Source organism: Nomascus leucogenys, unplaced genomic scaffold (genome assembly GCF_006542625.1).
Source record: "Nomascus leucogenys isolate Asia unplaced genomic scaffold, Asia_NLE_v1 001660F_28680_qpd_obj, whole genome shotgun sequence".
Lineage (NCBI taxonomy): Eukaryota > Metazoa > Chordata > Mammalia > Primates > Hylobatidae > Nomascus > Nomascus leucogenys.
Genome location: NW_022096919.1, coordinates 6,998 through 28,678, shown reverse-complemented (window position 1 = coordinate 28,678; position 21,681 = coordinate 6,998). Strand labels below are relative to the sequence as shown.

General features: G+C 39.7%; 1 protein-coding gene across 1 annotated transcript; it reads right to left on the bottom strand.

Annotated features, from left to right (window-relative positions):
• Positions 1-435: 435 nt before the first annotated feature.
• Positions 436-19,321, bottom strand: LOC115834097 (importin-5-like). Its single transcript, XM_030808865.1, is given in 15 exon segments — positions 436-769; positions 1,673-1,892; positions 3,566-3,688; positions 4,628-4,683; positions 4,768-4,879; positions 6,194-6,366; positions 8,082-8,178; positions 10,279-10,400; positions 10,490-10,622; positions 12,361-12,444; positions 14,134-14,355; positions 17,373-17,546; positions 17,637-17,726; positions 17,819-17,943; positions 19,219-19,321. Coding segments are annotated over 15 exon segments (2,037 nt in total). The 5' UTR covers positions 19,292-19,321; the 3' UTR covers positions 436-536.
• Positions 19,322-21,681: the final 2,360 nt, after the last annotated feature.

Here is a 21,681-nt window from a genome sequence, read left to right as displayed (position 1 = left end):
GGCCTATTGCTACAATAGTGCAGTGGTTGTAGCCCTTGAATTTATTCATAACCTAAAAATAATAATTAATAGCGACAGAGCTTAGATCTGACTGATATTTGGGGGGAACTTGGACTTAGAAAACAGACACTAAACAATATGCCCTTAGGTTGGGTTTGGTGGCTCATGCCTGTAATCCCAGCACTTTGGGAGGCTGAGGTGGGAGGATCTCTTGAGGCCAAGAGTTTGAGACCTGCCTGTGCAAAACAGTTAAGACCTTGTCGCTACCAAAAAAATTTAAAAACAAAGAAATCACTAAAGTGCCTCATCTGTTGAATCTAATTTCATAAAGAATAACTCACAATTAGACCTTATTATAAGGGCAATGTTAACTGTGATATGGTTTCTTAATATGATTTATAAAGACAGCACTATTATAAACCTATACAACTGAGGACTGTGCAGAGATCATGCAGTTAAACCTTAAGACTGATGTTAGGCAAGAAAAACCAGGAAGCACTGTGGAGGGGAAGGAAATAAGGTCACAGTCTGCTTTCCTACCTTTCAATCAGGTCACATAGATAATTGAAAGTCTGAACAGCTTCTTCTTTATCTTCATGTAGTGGCAGCCAAGACAACCAGTGTGGAAGGACCTCTTCAACGTTTACACAGTCAGGCTTGAACTTCATGATTTTCCCTACTGCTGAGATGCAATTCTCTGTAGCATTGACATTTTCTTTGGTCTTAGAATCCGCAGACTGAATAACTCTTACCAGCAGGGGAAGTGCTTCTAAAATAAGCATTTGAAAGAAGTTCAGCTAAAACCTCACATTTTCATGCAAATGAATACATATATTTTTGTATTTGGTTCAGATATTGACTATGGTAAAGAAATGTTAAAGTGTATGGGAAGTGTTGTCTTCTTGGCTATGTCATTACAGAATGGCAACAGAAGGGGGACTGCCCCAGCATGGACAGGAGCACTAGCCCTCTACTAACTGAGAGACCCAGAGAGATTAGTGGCCTCCAGATTTATAGTACTCACCATATCCTCCGAGGGTCCTTAAGCTTTAAAAGCTGCCTAACTATATTCCCCAGTAAGTTTTAAAAGTCCTATTCTGCCAGGCGTGGTGGCTCACGCTTGTAATCCCAGCACTTTGGGAGGCTGAGGCGGGCCAATCATGAGGTCAGGAGATCGAGACCATCCTGGCTAACACGGTGAAACCCCATCTCTACTAAAAATAGAAAAAATCAGCCAGGCATGGTGGCGGGCACCTGTAGTCCTAGCTACTCGGGAGGCTGAAGCAGAATTGCTTGAACCCAGGAAGCGGAGGTTGCAGTGAGCCGAGATTGTGCCACTGCACTCCCGCCTGGGTGACAGAGTGAGACTCCGTCTCAATTAAAAAAAAAAAAAAAAAAAAAAAAAGTCCTATTCTAAGGCTATTGTATATTGCCAAAACGCAAAGAGAAATGCACCCTGGAAGGCTGGGGGCAGGGGATGTCTTTGATTCTATTTCTATGAGAATAAATCATCTTTTTATCATCTAAAATCCTAAATGCTACAGATGAGATGTCTGAAAACAGACTACAGCAGAAATAGGCAAATAATGTTTGGGAGTGTGGTAGAGAGAGTAAAGTAGGGATTCACAGGATGTCTGGAATGAAATGCACGTAACTGAAAAAGCAAAGGTACCTGTACAAAAAGGGCGATAATTATCTCCACCATACTGTGCCATGACTCCCAGGCCATATGCAGCTGCTTGCCTGACTTCTGGGCTGTTGTCACATACATATTGGAGCATTGGTCTTAAGAAATATTCTGCATATTTAAATGAGGCTGGACTACAGTGTTCTATGACATCATCAAAGATACATAATCCCCATTGTCTGTCTGGCCATGGTCTATGTGGACACTACAAAGAAATTCTCTTTTAAGCTTCAAATACTGGTGTACACAAACAATGTAAAGAATTATTCACTATAGACTATCTGCTTACATTGATATTCCTGATACAGGCAAAAGAAAAAGAAAACATAGTAACAACAACTTCTTGTGACCAACGATATTCAATCAAATACATAGATTTAATAAAATTTAGGTTTCAAAGACTTGTATGATTTGTTACAGAACTCTACAATCTGACACTATCACACAGAAGAACTGACAGTGGCAGCATTGTATATAAATTTACTTCGTAAAAAAGACAATGTAATGCTACATTAAAAAAATACAGTAATAAAAAAAAAGCTGCAAAGATCTAATAATTTATAGCATTTATTCAAACAGGCTAAGTCATGTGTGCCTGAATCTTTTAAAAAATGTTAATGCACTACTTAATACAATAAAAATGCAAAAACTGAAAGCCAAAAAGAAAAATTCTAAAACATCTGATGATAGCTGCTACTTTATAATATATTTTTAAAAAAAACCGAATACATGGCCGGGCGAGGTGGCTCACGCCTGTAATCCCAGCACTTGGGAGGCCAAGTGGGCGGATCCAAGGTCAGGAGATGGAGACCAGTCTGCCAATATGGTGAAACCCCATCTCTTACTAAAAAAACCCAACAAAAAAACACAACTAAAAATAAACAAACAAACAAAACAAACAAAAAACTGAATACACATAGGCCATTATATGATGTGTTGATGTAGGTCCATAAATGGAAACACATGTATCTACCACTGTGATGGAGGGTGTTAATGGTGCTGAGGCCATGCATGCACAGGGCAGAGCACATGGGAAATCTCTGTACCTCCTGTTCAATTTGGTTGTGACCTCTAAAACTGCTTTAAAATAGGAAGTCTAGGCCTGGGCGCAGTGGTTATGCCTGTAATCCCAGCACTTCGGGAGCCGAGGCGGGTGGATCATTAGGTCAGGAGTTGGAGACCAGCCTGGTCAACATGGTGGAAACCCCATCTCTATAAAAATACAAAAAATTCGTCGGTGTGTGGCGGTGCATCTGTAATCCCAGCTACTCGGGAGGCTGTGGCAGGAGAATTGCTTCAACCCAGAAGGCAGAGGTTGCAGTGAGCCGAGATTGTGCCACTACACTCCAGCCTGGGCGACACAGCAAGACTCCATCTTGAGAAAAACAAACAAACAAACAAAAAACAAAAAAAAAGTCTATAAAACATTTTTTAAAAATCAAATATATGGGTGAGAGAAAAAAAAAAAATATATATGTATATATATATGCCCATTATCCATAATCCATGATTGCTGGTAGTATATAACAAAGATAATTGAATTATCTATGGTCCACTAAAAAAGAAGTAACCATTCTGTTTCCTTTTATTAATTTAGGAGGCACAGATAATCTGAAATAATAAAAAAAATTCACTTGTATATCTTTCAGATGTGTTAGAACTGAATTGGCCTATGGAAAACCAAGTTAGGAATCTTCAAGCATATAATGAATGAGAAAATATCCAGGGTAATGCAGTCAACTTGATAAAATCAAAGATGTACAATGGAAACAATCATTTCTGAGACCCATTTTAACTTCAAGCATTAGATTTTACACTGCAGTGAAAAGAATTCCAGGTAAACTATGCAAAACAACTATTAAGAGAGGTAACACTTACAATGAGGTTGACAATTAATGGAAGCAGCTGTTCAAACCATGGTAACACATTTTCTTTGTAGCTACTGAATATTGAGTGTAAAATATCTGACACTTTGGTCAGAATATAAACATCATTATCATCCTAAAAAAAACACACACATACACACCCATATGGATTAAAAAGTATATTTTCTATTATCAATAGTTAACATTTATAAAAACCTTAAAAAATGCAGAAAATCAATTTCTCATTCCTGTCTTAAGGGTAAATCAAGAGTCTAGAGACTGGAGTAACCTTCAAGGGTGGGTTATCATGTCTCTTACTAATCAAAGGCCAGTCTTACCTGGAAAGACAAAGGTGTGTGGCAAGAACTGTATTATTGCAAAGATTTTCCTTGAACATACTTAAAATAAGATGGGTTGAAAAATTATCTCTAATTTCTACATTCTGAAACGAAGGTGTTTTTACTATTTTACTTTGTTTTCAGCAGAATAATCGTAGTTTCGGGGTGGATGGTGGGGAGAATGGGGTCTTGCTGTTAGTGGCAATTTGGGCCTACAAGCACGTGGGCACCTTCAGGAAGCTGGTATTACCTACACGGTAGCACTGGCCCACCAAGCGGCCACATATGAGATGCTAGACTCTAAACCACACAATGAAGTATGCTTGACAGTCCTAGATGGTTGATGAGAGAACTAAGTAACATGGTGGAAAAGGCCCCAGACTGTCAACAGTGTGACTCTGGGCAATCATTTAACATTGGAATTTTAGGTTACTCATCTTTAATATAGTGAAAGCACCACAAAATACAAATGGTTGTTGTGAGCAGGATATAAATGAACTAGGTAAACCTCAAGTGTTTTGTTGAGTGAGGTATTACAACAAAATGCACATAGCACCAAAAGACATATCAGTTTAATTTCAAATTACTTATTCATAAATTAAGAGAGGAAATATATCTGACTCCTCTGCTAAAGACTGATAATTACATCAGAATGACGTCACATAAATCAGAAACTGAGGCATTTACAAGTCTTTCAGATGCAAGTGGTCATGTAAGTTCCAAAGGGAATAATTTACCTCATCTTGTAGTGACTCTTCGACCTGTTCATCATAGTCTTCATCTTGTCTTTTAACTGAAACACACCCAAATAAATGTTTTAACTGATCACCAAGATGGTCAAGGATTATATTCAGAAATAAAAGCATGGAAAACTTACCTTGTCGTAATTCTTGATTTTTAAAATGTTCTTCAAGCTTTGCTTTCAATATACCTCCCAGTTCTTCAAAGTGTTCATTATTAAGGCATCCATCTCCCATTACTTCAATGCACTAATGAGGTTGAGGAAGGAAAGCAATCCATAAAATTAGGGGTGTTTAGAGTCCAAAGTTAAACTCCACTAAGAATCATATGGAAAAATGAACACAGTTCAGTATCCTGGAATATTAATTATTTACATATGCTTAGCTTGTATTTGTTAGAATGACAGCATTTTAAAGATTGGAGTTAGAAAAAAATATTTTCTTTTAAACACTTCTGAGCACACCTAGGTGCCAGGCATCATGCTTGGTACTGAGGATTCAAAGATGGAACACACACGTATATATATACACACACACCAGCTCCTAAGGAACACAATTGCTATATCCATACTCCATACACACAACATACAAGGAGAACATTGAAGGAAGGGCATTAGAGGTAGAAGAAATAATATAGGCAAAGGTATGGAAGCATGCTATCTTTGGAAAAACAGAAGGAATTCTGAATTACAGGAGTGTAAATAAGGACACATAAAGATGCTGAGAAACTGTAAATCTTCAATCAAGATTGGAGCAAACTAGAGTTGTGCAAAATGGGAGTGACACTGTATGAGAAAGGAAGTGACTCAATGAAGAGGAAGGCAGTGCTTGAGGAAAGGAGAATGAACTGAGAGGAAAAGAAAGGAGACATCTGGAGTAGACCAAGTGAGGCTATTTCAATGGCATGAAAAAGAGATGGGCAATGAAAAAAAACAGAGAAGAATTGAGGAAAGTGTAAAGAATAGAAACTGGAGATGGTACCCAAGCTTCTATAGTTGGATTATTAAGTGCAAGACGAAAATACTAGAGTATTCAGAATTTCTTCTCTTCTTCCAAAGAATGCATGCTTCCATGCCGTTGCCCATATCATTCCCTCTACCTATACTGCCCTTCCAAGGCAAATTTACCCTCTTTAAAACAAACATAATACCACCAAAATATTACAACAAAAAAATTTAACATTTTTATTTTTAAAAAAATCATACACTACAGCATATAAAAATTTATTTAGCTGGCTTATATCTGTAATCCCCAGCACTCTGGGAGGCCGAGGTGGATCACTTGAGGCCAGAAGTTTGAGACCAGCCTGGGGAATATCTACTAAAAATACAAAAAGTAGCCAGGTGTGGTGGCACATGCCTATAATCCCAACTACTTGGAAGGATGAGGCATAAAAATTGCTTGAACCCAGGAGGTGGAGGTTGCAGTGAGCTGCGATTGTGCCACTGCACTTCAGCCTGGGTGACAGAGCAATACTCTGTCTCAATTTTTTTTTTTTACTTTAGCAAGACTAATAAATGAACATACAACCTTATACTTATTTTTTAAGAGAAAAATACTCACCTTTGCAAAAGAATGCATTATTTCTGAGAGGACGTCTGAATCTGGTTCTGTACCAATGGCCTTAATTAGAGCATCACACATAAAATGCCACATCTGTGTGAGATACTCAGGACCACGGACTCTTGCACACTCCAGGAGGAGAGGCATGGATTCTGCTGCTGCCACTCGAACACGTTTCATTGTTAAGGAACCTCAAAAGACTGTTTATTATTTTGCTTAAATGTTAAAGGGTTCAATGTACTAATAGGAGTGCTAGGCAACTTCTGTTTATCTAAGATACCCAAGAGCTTGTGTTAAATATAAAGCATGTATAAAAATAGAAAAGACATACCTCCTGTCTCCTGTCACCTATAATAGTGGCAGGAATGAGTCCAGCAGCAGTGAAGGGCTGCCTACTGCTCAAATGTAAACCAAAATACAAAAATGACTATGAAAGGACCCATGACCATTAGCATGCCTCAAGGTGTACCTACCTCAAAACCTTAGGTAGTATCTGTTTCTAATAAATGCAACTGAAGCATTTCCCTGAAAAAAACTACCGAGGACCTCTTCCTATGCTGGCCTTTTCAGTTTTCAATAAAGATTAAATTGCCTTTCCCTGTCTAATCTCATTTATAAAATAAGGCCTTGATAACTTCCTCTTAAAAGCAATCCTGCTTTGTCCTCTGGCATCCTGGGAAGTTAAGTCTTTGTTGGGTAAAAGCTGTCTTCTGTAAAGGATACCACTATAGGATACCATAAGAGGAATAATGACAAAGGGGCTTTGGAGTCAGGCAGATCTGGGTTTGTGTCTGGGCTCTACCACTCTCGTGTGTAAAGGCATAAAAATGTACTGGAAAATATTAATTATGACTATCATTATGTTGAGAAGGATACTGGAACGCAGATGTGGGTGGATCACCTGAGGTCAGGAGTTCGAGACCTGCCTGGCCAACGTGGTGAAAGCCCGTCTCTACTTAAAAACAAAAACAAACAAAAAATACAAAAAAATTAGCTGGGCATGGTAGCGCATGTCTGTGATCCCAGCTACTCAGGAGGCTGAGGCAGAAGAATCGCTTGAACTTGGGAGGTGGAGGATGCAGTGAGCTGAGATCATGCCACTGCACTCCAGCCTGGGCAACAGAGTGAGACTCTGTGTCAAAAAAGAATGCAGATGTGCCAAGCGATGTTTCCTGCTAAAGGTGCTATCCACATTTGAAATGTAGGATTCTCACTGCTACAGAAAGCTGACCATCTATCAGTGGTTCTCTAATCTATTAAGACAGGTCTTGCCAGGCACAGTGGCTCAGGCCTGTAATCCCATAACTTTGTGGGGCCAAGGCAGGAGGACTGCTTCAGCCCAGGAGTTTGAGACCAGCCTGGGCAACATAGGGAGACCTTATCTCTACAAAAAAAAAAAAAAAAAATTCATCATCATCATCATCATCATAAAAATCTAGCTGGGCTCAGTGTTGTGCACCTGGGTCCCAGCTACTTGGGAGGTTGTGGTTTCAGTAAGCCCTGATCACGCCACTGCACTCCAGCCTAGGTGACAGAGTGAGACACCATCTCTTAAAATAAAAGTCTTACTTTCTTAACATTTACCAAAAGATATTTGGGGAAAGTAGCAACTATATATAATTGTAATCATTTGCTAGTTATCCTTAAATCCTTAAGTGGGCCACAGAAAGCTGACAAACATAGGATAGGTCACGTTTTCTTTTTCATGTTTTGGCACAAGTGGAAACAAAGGCACATGCAGAGAACCGAGTTTATCATCTCGAAGTACACTTAGTGCAAATACAATCAATCATGGTGAAGTCTACTTCAGTGAACACTGTCTAATACTCCAAGAAACTAAAAGTTCACTAAATTTAGACATGTTTTGTATTCAAAAGTTGTAGGATATCATCGTGGAAATAAAATTTCAGTAAAGGGACCATCAGTTTGACAACCTGTTCGGTGTACTCCACAAAGCCTTCTTTTAACTCCTTAGCATAGCAAACCTGTAACCAAAGTATTGGGAGGAAATAAAGATTCATGTTAGTTTTCAAGCATTAATATTAACAAACAGCAAAATCATAAGGACTATAGGAGGTTGTATTTTGACTAGAACTACATTTAAAGTTGCATGTAGAACTGTCAAATTAGTCTTCCAACTAAAAAGTGTTTTAAAAGAAGGGTCATGAAATGATTGTAGTATTGGTGAGTGACAAAAAAAAAAAGGAAATTATTGTTGTATATATTGTCCTTCAAAGGCTGGAATCATTCGTATTCCACTCAGCAAGTTTCAGCAATACATCAAACAAAATGTACCACTTAATTGAGGAAATATCATTGTAAAAGATACAAAAAACCCTGAAACCATCAGTTAATTGTAGCATTTACTTTGTAAATCTGTAGAAAACGCTTCTGTTATTTTGTATTTTTAAAAAATCATGACTGGGCATGGTGGCTCATGCTTGTAATCCCAGCACTTTGGGAGGCTGAGGTTGGTAGATCACGAGGTCAGGAGTTCGAGACCAGCCTGGCCAACACAGTGAAACCCCGACTCTACTAAAAATACAAAAGTTAGCCAGGCATGGTGGCGGGTGCTTGTAATGCCAGCTACCTGGGAGGCTGAAGCAGGAGAATCACTTGAACCCAGGAGGTGGAGGTGGCAGTGAGACGGGATGGCACCACTATACTCCAGCCTGGGTGACAGAGCTAGACGGATCGCGAGGTCAGATGTTCGAGACCAGCCTGGCCAACATGGTGAAAACCCGTCTCTACTAAAGATACAAAAAATTAGCCAGGCGTGGTGGCGTGCGCCTATAATCCTAGCTACTCGGGAGGTTAAGGCAGGAGAATCGCTTGAACCCAGGATACAGAGGCTGCAGTGAGCTGAGATCAAGCCATTGCACTCCAGCCTGAGCGACAGAGTAAGACTCTGTTTCAAAAAGAAAAAAAAAAAAAAAGCCCAAAAAACCCAATTGTTGCATTCTCTTCTACTACATCTAAAGATTAATTCTGTTTAAAGATGTTATTATTTGTATGTGCTCTCCAGTTGAGACAGGAGAAAAAACCCACAAATCCAAAGTGTTTATAATTTATAGATACTAAGTATTGAAGATGACAGTAAGAAATACACCTTTAAATGAACTAGAACATGTAATATAAATACAAAAAATAAAATTTAAGCGACTTTTATTTAGGTTTACTTAACTGCTAAATTTGTAATATACTATAATTTCTAAAATCTAATAAAAATAAGTATTGGCCAGGTGCGGTGGCTCATGCCTGTAATCCCAGGTCACGGCAGGCGGATCACCTGAGGTCAGGAGTTCAAAACCAGCCTGGCCAAAATGGTGAAACCCATCTCTACTAAAAATACAAAAAGTAGCCAGCTGTGGTTGCAGGCGCCTGTAATCCCAGCTACTCGGGAGGCTGAGGCAGGAGAATCAACTGAACGCCAGAGGTGGATGCAGTGAGTCAAGATCGTGCCACTGCACTCCAGCCTGGGTGAAAAAGAGAGACTCCATCTCAAAAAAAAAAAAAAAAAGAAAGTATTATCCTTCACTTTAAAACGCATGCTCATAAAGAAAACAAAAAGAAAACTAGGAACGAAACACACATATGCACACCATAAACACCATAAGGGACAATAACCAAACATTTTGATTTTCCTGCCATATCTATTTTTTTACACAATTGAAATCATACAAGTTTTGTTTTACATTAAATAGCATGAACACACTTCTGTTCATTTGTTTAAAAAACATTCCATGGCCACCTACTACAGACTAAGAACAAAACAAAAATCCTTCCCTCGTGTAGCTTATAAACTTTTCGTAATGGCTGTATATTACTCCAAGGCACAGTAATTTATCATTCATCTTCCCACTAACAGGAATTTGGGCTATTTGTTGTTTTTTTGCTATTTAAAACAGCAGTGATAATGAAAGGTTTATCCATACGATTTCTTTTAAAATGGAAAGAAAACTTTACTTTTTAAGGAATATATTACTGGCTCTCCAAAGTAATTTCTTTAGCAGCTATTAAAAGCACTCATATGAAATGTATATAAGATGTAAAATAAAAGTTTAATAAAAACAGTACTCTCTTACCAACATCTGGCAAGCAGTTGATTTTTCTTCTAGTCCTGCAGTTTTAATACCAAAGCTTTGCTGATCTCCAAGGTTCACAAATTCCCAACCATCATCATCACTCATATTCTCCATGTCTTGGGCTATTAACGGAGAAGAAAACAAATGCATATTAAAAATAATAACAAAGAGAGAACTATTATAACCAATAGGTCCTTCTAAAGACACCTACTATCTAAAAGGGCTACTTCGGGCTTAATTGAAGCCGTCTTCATTAAAGGTCCCATAACCACTGGAAGGTATTGCTGAAATTCTTTTCCAAGGATTTTGCACATTCTGGCCCATGCTGAGATCATGTAAGAGATCTGGGGAAAAATTTTAAAATTAAAATAGATTAAAAAACAATGGGTAAATGTGATAAAGCCATTTCCTTATTTCATAGAAACAATGTTTTATTGATATGTTCACAGTACTTTAAGCAGTAAGAGCATTTCTAAAGGTTATGTACTTAAAAGGTCCAGAATCAATAATGAAATTCCTGTGAACTCATTACACTGGGATATGGACAGCAGGTGAGGCAAAAGACAAAGACCAGAACCTTGGGTATTTCTTTCTACTTTCAGTAAGTGATAATAGTTTTCTTTCTAAGCATCTGAATCACCTAAATGAAACTAATCACCTAAACAAAACCAAACATTTCACCAACTCCCAGTTACAAATTTTTTGAAGACAGAATGTACTTTATCTGACTCTGTATCCCTATTGCCTGCCACTCCATTCATTAAACATTTATTAAAACCCAAGAAACAAAACATCCTTTTCTCTTAGCTGTTATAATTTTCTCGTAAGTGGCTGAATATATTTAAAACACCTCTTCTCCTATTACTGTGTTTACACAGACTTCATCATCTGCAAATTACCTAGAGAATCCGGTTCCATTCACCATCCCTGCAACCTAGAAAGTGATTCTTATCCCCTGATATCTGTCATCCACCTACCTATTTATCTATTGAGCATGCATGGACACATGCCCCACCTCTTAATGATTTCATATGTAAAAGTCCACCCACTCTTCAGATAGGTACTGGGTGTTTCTCACATGCCAGGCATTAAACTATATGCTGGCTGATACAAAGGTGAGCAACATGCCTCGTCCTTACCACCCCTCCCTACAGCTTACAGTCCCCTCAGCCTCCCTACTGTCAGCAGTCTGCTAAGTATCCCTCCTGCCTGTTATCTCTGTACATACAAAACATACATGTATATTTGCATATCATTTTGCAAAGAAAGCAAACAACAACAAAACATGCTTTCTTTGCAAAATGGTATGTTTACCTACTTAAACTATTACAGTGTGGCTATGTAAAGTCAAAATTTAACTCAACAATTATTTACTGAGTGCCTTATTATATGTTAGGCATTGGGAATACCATCAAGATATGACAAACATTTATGATGTTACTATAACAGTGTTGGCACTGCCCACCATTGAGACTGAACAGATCAGGAAAATCTTGTAAAGGATGAGAAACATGAGCAAGCGTTAGCTGGGTGTGTATACCTATGTGTGTATGTGCGTGTGTGTCGAGAGGCAGGGGTTCTTCCTAATGAAATGCCTTTGTCTGTTCATCGGCAGAGAGGTAAGCAGTGTGTCCTGAGATTCTTGGGTTCTGTATTTTCTGCTAGGGGAGGGAGGTCATGCAGCCCTCAAAGGGCTAGAAGACACCCAAATGGAGATGTCTACTACATGTTGGATAAACGAATCTTCAATTCTGAAGATCTGAAAGTTGCAAGCACACAGAGGAAACCGGAAGCCATGTCTGTGAGTGACACTGCTCCACAGGAGTGAGAAGATAAGAGAGCCTTGGACAGAACCCACAAACACCAAAACTTGAGTGAGAGTCAGAGAAAGCAAGAGCAACCTACAACAGACTGAGAAAAAGTAGCTTGAGAAACAGAAGGAAAATCAGTGAAGAATGTCTCTGCTAGCAGGGTTTGGTAGTATGTCAAGAAATCTATCACTCCTTTTGTTTTAAATATATTGAACCGTGTGCTGTCCACAACTCATTAGCGGATCAAAGCAAATGCATTAAGATCACTTACCTGAGGATCATCATCTTCCATATCATTGAAGTCTGTCTGGGTCTTTAACAAAAGCTGCATCACATCTGATGCATCCTGCATGAACTAGAGGAAAATATGTAGAGACACACTTGTTGATACTGAATTTTGTTTCTTGTGTAATTAGTAAAGCGTTGCCAAAAAATCGACTACATTGCCCACATAGGTCATAACTTCCAAAGATAAAACTATCATATTGAAAAATTCTCATCTATATTGTGACAGATTTAGTTCACTTTCTAGAAAAATATATTTTCCACTGAAGGGCAGTGAACTACAGTATAAAGGTACTTCTAATGGCATCACGTGTTAGTCTATGGCTTACGCATTTCAAGCAGTAAAACGAATTCAAATTCAGAAAGAAAATTTTGGATTGTTTATAGAATTCACTGCATAAAATTTTGTCTGTGATTTTCACTTAACTCTTTGCAGTTCTGGTAATCTCCATTGTATAGACAGGCAGCGTTTTAAAGACACATTGAAAGCCAGATATATAGAGTATGGGACATAAAAATATTTTATTGGTATAAAACATACCAATGTTTTAGTGGTCAGTGTCTCACAGAAACCAGTTCCAAATATAAATTAATACTGATGCTGGTTTTGAAGAAGGCAAGACAGAGCTTCCCTGCTGATAATTCTGAGGGTCAGAACATGAGGGTTCAATGACAGAGAAACTTCTTTTGCATTAGCTTGAACAATTCTGAGATGTTGGCTGAGAAACACACTGGCCAATGGTCCTTGGTAACTATTTTCTGAAGATCTATATGCATAGATTTCTCTTAGAACACTTGATGCATTTTAGATTAATAGGAAAGCAAATGACATGTTTCCAAGCACATATTTAAAGGGAACAAACATGGATACTGATTTCTACACACCTCCCACGAGATGCACTGTGTGTGGTGGGGAAAGGAGGAGGCATCAAGAGCATAGCTGAGCTAAAAAGAAACCCTAATATTAACAACAAAAAGACGGGCTGGGCACGGTGGCTCACACCCGTGAGCAGATTGCTTGAGGTCAGGAGATCAGGGCTAGCCTGGCCAACATAGTAAAACCCCATCTCTACTAAAAATACAAAAATCAGCTGGCAGTGGTGGCAGGTGCCTGTAATGTCAGCTACCTGAGAGGCTGACGCAGGAGAATCGCTTGAACCCAGAAGGCAGAGGTTACAGTGAGCTAGATCATGCCACTGCACTCCAGCCTGGGTGATAGAGTGAGACTTGGTCTCAAAAAAAAAAAAGAAAAACCAAACCAAACAAACAATGAAAAGATGAAGACAGGAATTAATCTGTATATAAAACAGGAGCAATGTGAAAGGAGTAAGGAAAAAAACAAGCATCCAGAAAACCATTTATCAGAAGGAAAAAATCCCTCTAGTACTCTCAATGCCTCCACAGCCAAGTTACATACAGTAAATTTAACATAATAGAAATTACTGGCCGGGCGCAGTGGCTCACGCCTGTAATCCCAGCACTTTGGGAGGCCGAGGCGGGCGGATCATGAGGTCAGGAGATCGAGACACCCTGGCTAACATGGTGAAACCCCGTCTCTACTAAAAATACAAAAAATTAGCTGGGGGTGGTGGCGGGCGCCTGTAGTCCCAGCTACTTGGGAGGCTGAGGCAGGAGAATGGCGTCAACCGGGAGGCAAAGTTTGCAGTGAGCCAAGATCGTGCCACTGCCCTCCAGCCTGGGCGACAGAGCAAGACACCGTCTCAAAAAAAAAAAAAAAAAAAAGAAAGAAAGAAATTACTTACTTTTCCTTCCCAACAGCCAGACCAATGAGGCTAATGCATTCAATAGTTTTTCCTCTCAGAAGTCTCAGTTCTTTTTGAACTGCATTCTCAACAATGTGCTTCAGTGATGGCATAAATAAATCATAGTAGGGGACAAATTTTTCTTCTGCAGTATCGGCAACTGATGCAATGGATGTCACAACTTGTTCCAAAACTAACTTGGTGCCTTTCTGAATCAACTAGAAGGAAGACACAAATTATTACTTCAAAGGAAAACTGGAAGAAGTATTTAAATTTACAATTACTACTCCCTTCAAGTTCTTGAATGCTTTTCTCAAACAGCTGAACGAGACCACCTCTCTAGAAGTAGAGATTGTAGGTTTTGGAGGAAATTTCTATAAAAAGAATCTATGTTGAACTATTTGAGATTTTTTTTCTCTCTTCTATTAACACAACACCCCTTACTCATTTTTGTCTCATCTCAAAGCACAGCTAATTCTTGAGTACAGATACGGAATCAAAATTTTTGTGTTCATCAACTTTAATGCCTACACTTCATACTCATTTTTTTTCTTCACTGATTTCCTCTACTTATGATTATATTTTGTGCTGTCTTACTATGTCGTAAAGAAAATTCCCTCTTTGGCCCCTTCCTTTATTTTCTAACTCCCCCTCCCCAGAAGATCCCTCAAGGAACCCTGCTGCCTTCTCTTGCATCTCTCTTGCTGAAAACAGATGAGATGACCTTTTTCTCTGCACCAAAGATCTGGTGTTCTGACCCAGCTAGTAATAAATGCTTACTACCTATTTGCTGCTGGGCCCGTCCTGTCACCAGCAATATTTTACAGTAGTTCTTCTGTAATCCCAGCACTCTGGGAGGCTGAGGCGGGTGGATCACCTGAGTCAGGAGTTCAAGACCAGCCTGGCCAACATAGTGAAACCCTGTCTCTACTAAATAAATAAATAAAAATCAGCCAGGTGTGGCGGCACACCCCAGTAATCCCATTACTTGGGAAGCAGAGGAAGGAGAATTGTTTGAACTGGGAGGCAGAGGTTGCAGTGAGCCAAGATTGCACCACTACATCCCAGCTGGGTTGACAAGAGCAAGACTCTGTCTCAAAAAAAAAAAGAGGAAGCCGGGCACGGTGACTCACACCTGTAATCCCAGGACTTTGGGAGGCCCAGGTGGGCGGATGACTTGAGGTCAGGAGTTCAAGAACAGCCTAGCCAACATGGTGAAACCCTGTCTCCACTCAAAATACAAAAATTAGCCAAATTAGCCGGGTGTGGTGGTGCATGTCTGTAACCCAGCTACTCGGGAGGCTGAGGCAGGAGAATGGCTTGAACCTGGGAGACGGAGGTTGCGTTATCGCACTCCAGCCTGGGCAAGACTCCATCTCAAAATAAAAATAAATAAATAAAATAAAATATTTATTGACTCATATGAACCTGACCCAGTTACTACTCCAGATTTTCATAATTCCCCACATCAACTACACCCACACTCTCAGCAGAGTTCTTTACCTTGTGTTACACATTCAACTATGTCTTGAGGAAGTTATCTTACTTCCTGCTTCTGCACCTCAGCCTCTGCTCCATGTTTAGTGTGGACTGTGCTGCTGTCCTCAGAGGAAATGTCTTTCCTCCTCCGCTAGGCTACCTTCTCTTTGCACAACTCTTCCTCGTGAACACTGTCCTCCTACCATCCCATCCCAACAACTCCTTCCACTTATCTTTAAAAACCCATATAGTGCCTCACTGCAGGAAGGAAGGACAGGGGTACACAGGGACTATCATACCACAGCCATCCACCCAAACCTGTAAAGTCATGTTGGATCCATCCATTACTGATTTAACCAACCAACCAATCTGCCTTCAACTTGGGTCCACCTCGGTCTGCCTTCGGGCACATGAATATTTCCTTTATTATATTCTTAGTCTGCTGTCATCTGATACTGAGAACTTGGGCCTTTGTTTATAAGTCCTCTGTCTTTGGCTTCTGAGACATTGCATTTCTTGTTTGTCTTGCTCTCTGACCAATCACCAGTGCTACGCAAACTGTGGTTTGTTAACTATTTGCTACCAGTTCATATTAAGTATAAGAATTGAGGGCATTAGAAACTTTAATAGCAATTTGAGAGCAGGTTTATATCTTTTATTTTCTATGCCTTCTATTCATTTCATTTTTATAATAGTAATCCATTTTCATTGCATTTGACAATAAACTGGGCTAAAATCCTTGATTTTCGCATCTACATCTCTCACGCACTGTGCTGGACTAACATAAGTCAATTGTTTTCAGGTTGCATCCCTTACTTCAGCTGTAACTATAATCATTTTTACTTGGATACTCAAAAATGACGTTTCTACAACTTCTGTATTTCTGTCACTCTGGTTAGAATAGTCAACGGTTTTTAATTTCTTCTCTTCCATCTTTTTTTTTTGAAACAGAATTTTGCTCTTATTGCCCAGGTTGGAGGGCAGTGGCACCACCTCAGCTCACTGCAACCTCTGCCTCCTGGGTTCAAGTGATTCTCCTCTCTCAGCCTCCCGAGTAGCTGGAATTACAGGCGTGCACCACCACACCCGGCTAATTTTGTATGTTTAGGAGAAATGGGATTTCACCATGTTGGCCAGGCTGGTCTCGAACTCCTGACCTCAGGTGATCCACCTGCCTCAGCCTCCCAAAGTGCTGGGATTACGGGGTGAGCCACCATGCCGGGCCCTTTCATCTTTTAAAATTCAAGCTGCCAGAAACAAACTGTTAGTGCTTCCCATGAAATGTCTTTTAGAATCACCTCTTCCACTATTACTATCTAAGCTCCCTGGACGATGACAGTATGATGGTCTTGCCTTACATCTTCTGCCTTTTTTGTGTATGCCTCACCCAGTGCTACTACACTAATTTCTTACCATAGGATCATTTCTTGCAGCATTTAAGAACACAGAATGGTTTTTCACACTTTACATAAATCAGAGTTCAAAAACTTCTCTGCCTTATTTTCAGGGTGATCTATATACACTGATTTTACCTGACCTTTAGCTGTATCTTTCCCAATTCCAATTATCAGCCCACATTTTGATCAAATCTGAATTTCTCTACTCATGATTCCACAACTCCGAATAGCCTCCTCAGTTTTTTTACTTTATATTCTTTATGGTCATGCTGCAAGTCCCTCTTTCTCCAGTTCTTACCCATCAAATCAACCCAAATTAATCTACAAACAGAAAGCAGCCTATGGATCTTAAAACTTACCTCTTGAAGCTTCAGTACCATAATGGAATGCAGATGTTTCACCAAATTATCCAAGTATGGAATAAGTAGTGACTTGGGACAGTCTTCAGTAAAGTTAATGAGGGCAGCAGCTGCATGGGCCTGCACACGTTGATTGCCTTGGTCTTCCATGGTCTGCAGCAGAGCTGCAATCACCTGTGAAATGAAACCAAACGGGCATACATGTTGAAATGTCCACCCCTCTTCCTAAAGTCTGATTTGGGTGTTTGAGGACTTGTTACTTACCTTCTCATGAAATTTCTTTTGGAAACCAGGTGCAAAATCTGTAGCCATCTGTCCCACGGCATTACAGGCTGCATACCTCACTCTTGGATGCTGGAAAACGTTCCCTTTCATTAGTAAAAGCAAGAAGGTTTCCACACGAAGCTACACTAATCATTTTGAATCAAATATTTACTGGTACTTACAGGATCCTGGAGAAAAAGTAAAACAAAATTTACAATCTCATTTAGAATTCCTTCCATTTGCTGGTGGCACCCTTCACCAATGGCAGATAAGGCCATCAATCCTGCATGCCGGTATTTCCAGTCAGCTACAGAAAAAAATTACAGATGGAATAGCAATTAGACACTATAAACATGTCATTCTGGTAGAGGGAGATGTATAAAAGTTCTTATTTGGAAAAGAGTAACAAAACTTTTTCGGAAAAGGTATATGTATATATAATATAAAAACATTTGTATATTTACTTTTTAGAAAAATGAACAGAAAAAGTGCGTGACTACTTGATTCTAAAAATATGTATCAGGCCAGGCGCAGTGGCTCACACCTGTAAACCCAGCACTTTGGGAGGCCGAGGGAGGTGGATCACTTAAAGTCAGGAGTTCAAGACCAGCCTGGCCAACACGGCGAAACCCCGTCTCTACTAAAAATACAAAAATTAGGCCGGGTGCAGTGGCTCATGCCTGTAATCCCAGCACTTTGGGAGGCCGAGGCGGGCGGATCACGAGGTCAGGAGATCGAGACCACGGTGAAACCCCGTCTCTACTAAAAATACAAAAAAATTAGCTGGTCGTAGTGGCAGGCGCCTGTAGTCCCAGCTACTCAGAGAGGCTGAGGCAGGAGAATGGCGTGAACCCGGGAGGCGGAGCTTGCAGTGAGCCGAGATTGTGCCACTGCACTCCAGCCTGGGCGACAGAGCAAGACTCCATCTCAAGAAAAAAAAAAAAAAGACAAATGAAAATAAAACATATACAACAATAAACTTTGGGATTGATATATATATTACAGGTACAAAGGTAACTGACCAAATATTAGGGAAATATTCATAGAAATAAAAAAGAAGGATGGCCAGGTGTGGTAGCTCATGCTATAATCCAAGCACTCTGGGAGGCTGAAGCAGGAGGACTGCTTGAGGCCAGGAGTTTGAGACCAGCCTGGGCAACATGGCGAAGTCCTGTGTCAACAACAACAACAGCTGCCCTCCAAGGCAGGTGGGCTTCCACCATCACCTCGGTCAGGGGCAAAAACAGAAAGAAAGAAGTGGTCTCTCTTTTGATAACATTAGATAGAATTTCTTCTTTTAAAAATAAAAGATATTGGGTGAAAGAAGAGTATATGATTCTAATATTCCATAAAAATTCAAATAACGTCATTTTCAAATTCAAATCTAAATATTTTTGGCTAGGAAGTAAATCTGTACATTTTCTTTGGGATTGACAATTTTATAGGTAAAATAAATGAATTGGGTTAAATATGGGTGATAAAAAGATAAAGATTAATTTTTAATGGTCTAAACATATCTTAGAATTTAAGCTTTAGAAAGGGCACAACTTCACTATTCTAGCATTTGAAGGACACAGCTTACGATTTTGAAGCATTTGCATAATGTGTTCCTTGATCATTGGCAGAACAAGCTTTCCACCAAGTCCACAAGCCATTCGGTCTAGAGCACTCTCGCCTGCAACTGCATTGCTAAACACATAAACAGAATTGTGTATTCAATATATCTGAAACACAAAGAAATAGTATACTCTACAGGCATACTTCTAACCATATTATTATTAAACTAAGACTGAGAAAGAATTCAAGCTGTCTTTAAATGTGGAATTGAAATTAGAGGTTAAAAACCCTACAGCTTAGAAAAGAAAAAAGAGTAAATGTTTTTATCATGATCCACCATAGTTTAGAAAGTCATGCCTGAATCTTATTTTTCTTTTTTTTTTTTTTCTTTTGAGACGGAGTCTCGCTCTGTCACCCAGGCTGGAGTGCAGTGGCACGATCTCGGCTCACTGCAAGCTCCGCCTCCCGGGTTCACGCCATTCTCCTGCCTCAGCCTCCTGAGTAGCTGGGACTACAAGTGCCCGCCACCATGCCTGGCTAATTTTTTTGTAGTTTTAGTAGAGACGGGGTTTCACCGTGTTAGCCAGGATGGTCTCGATCTCCTGACCTCGTGATGCGTCTGCCTGGGCCTCCCAAAATGCTGGGATTACGGGCGTGAGCCACTGTACCCAGCCTGAATCTTGCTTTTCAAGACCACCCCCACCCGCTACTGGCTAAAAACTGTTCTCAGACACAGCTTCTGACATTTTCAACACTCCAGTAAAAGCAGTGTGAAAGAGCCTCATGTATTTCATTTCCTAGAAATACAGTCTTCAAACTTATCAATGAACAGAACATAGAAAACCGAAAAGGGTGCAGAGAATGTATAATTTTCCCTACTGTGAGTTTATTCCCTTTAAAAGGGCGCAAACTGCACTGCAAACTATGCATAGCTATGTGAAACTTAATTCTATTGTCTTCTCTGAAAGCCAAAGGGATGTGGGCATAAAAGCATTTGGACTTATCCTGGCTTAGAACTAGAAGATCAGTAGTGTATTTCATGTGCATTATCTTTACTGTGTAAAGACAATACTATAAAAGTGAAACTATAAATTATCTTCAGAACAGGTTTTTAGACTTAAAAAAAGCTCACCTTGAAAATATATTTATGCCCTGTTTCACAAATTAGAAAATCTTATTCATCTAGTCTAGAAAACAAAGTTTCTTAAATTGTATAAATTTAAGCGCATTTACAGGGCAATTAAAGGACAGGCAGCAGCACATTACAGTAACTGAACCACAAAGGAATTTGACCTAGCCCTGGTCTTCTCTTCAGCCGTTATCAGGTGAATTCCAGTGAAAGACTACTTTCATATGCTTCAAAATAGTATTAAAGCCAGAAATCAGTCATTTTTAATAATGGGATTAAGTCTCAAAATGCACCATATGTTCTAAAGCCAAATGTCTTAATTTTTATTTTATTAACCTAGTAGTTATACTGACTCCAAGTCTTTCAGGGAATAATTTCAGCTTTTTTTTTTTTTTTCTGAGACGGAGTCTCGCTGTTCCCCAGGCTGTAGTGCAATGACGTGATCTCAGCTCGCTGCAACCTCCACCTCCCAGGTTCAAGAGATTCTCCTCACTCAGCTTCCCGAGTAGCTGGGATTATAAGTGTCTGCCACCAGGCCCGGCTAATTTTTTGTATTTTTAGTAGAGACGGGGTTTCAACATGTTGGTCAGGCTGGTCTCGAACTCCTGACCTCGGGTGATCTGCCCGCCTCTGGCCTACCAAAGTGCTGGGATTACAGGCGTGAGCCACCGCACCCGGCCAATTTCAGCTTTTTTGAAGAAAAGGTGGTAGTATAATGCACTGGGAAGAATGAAAAAAATGGTAATTAACCCCAGCCCATTAACTGGCTACATAACCTGAAGACAAATCACTCAATCTTCAATCTCCCTTTCTGGCATCTGTAATATAATATACCTCTGGGGCTACCAATAAAGTTCATTAAAGTAACAGAGCTCGGAGGTGCTATGTTTCATATACATGTAAGGGGCCATCATTACTACTGCACAGAGAATATAGATTTTGGTTGACTTTTCCTGTATTCATGGGACTTCCTAAGCTGAAATAAATAAGCGCAATAGTAATTCCAGTGTTACTGTCACCCAGTGTGACTCTAATCTTTTCACCACTGGATGCTGTCTATCCTAAAATTAAACTGCCTTTTACTAGGAAAATATGACGTGTATTGCAGGGAATTTTGTTGAAACAATTATTCTAAGGGAAGTCTCTGCCTGTAAAAGCATTTATCACAAAAAAGCTGCTTTATACATGTTTTAAAAGATACTCAAACAAAAACTAAACAAAAACAAACAAAAAACTTGGAAATAATTTAGAGTAAGACAGTTAAAAACATAGCTACTTGGCCGGGCGCGGTGGTTCACGCCTGTAATCCCAGCACTTTGGGAGGCCGAGGTGGGCAGATCATGAGGTTAGGAGATCGAG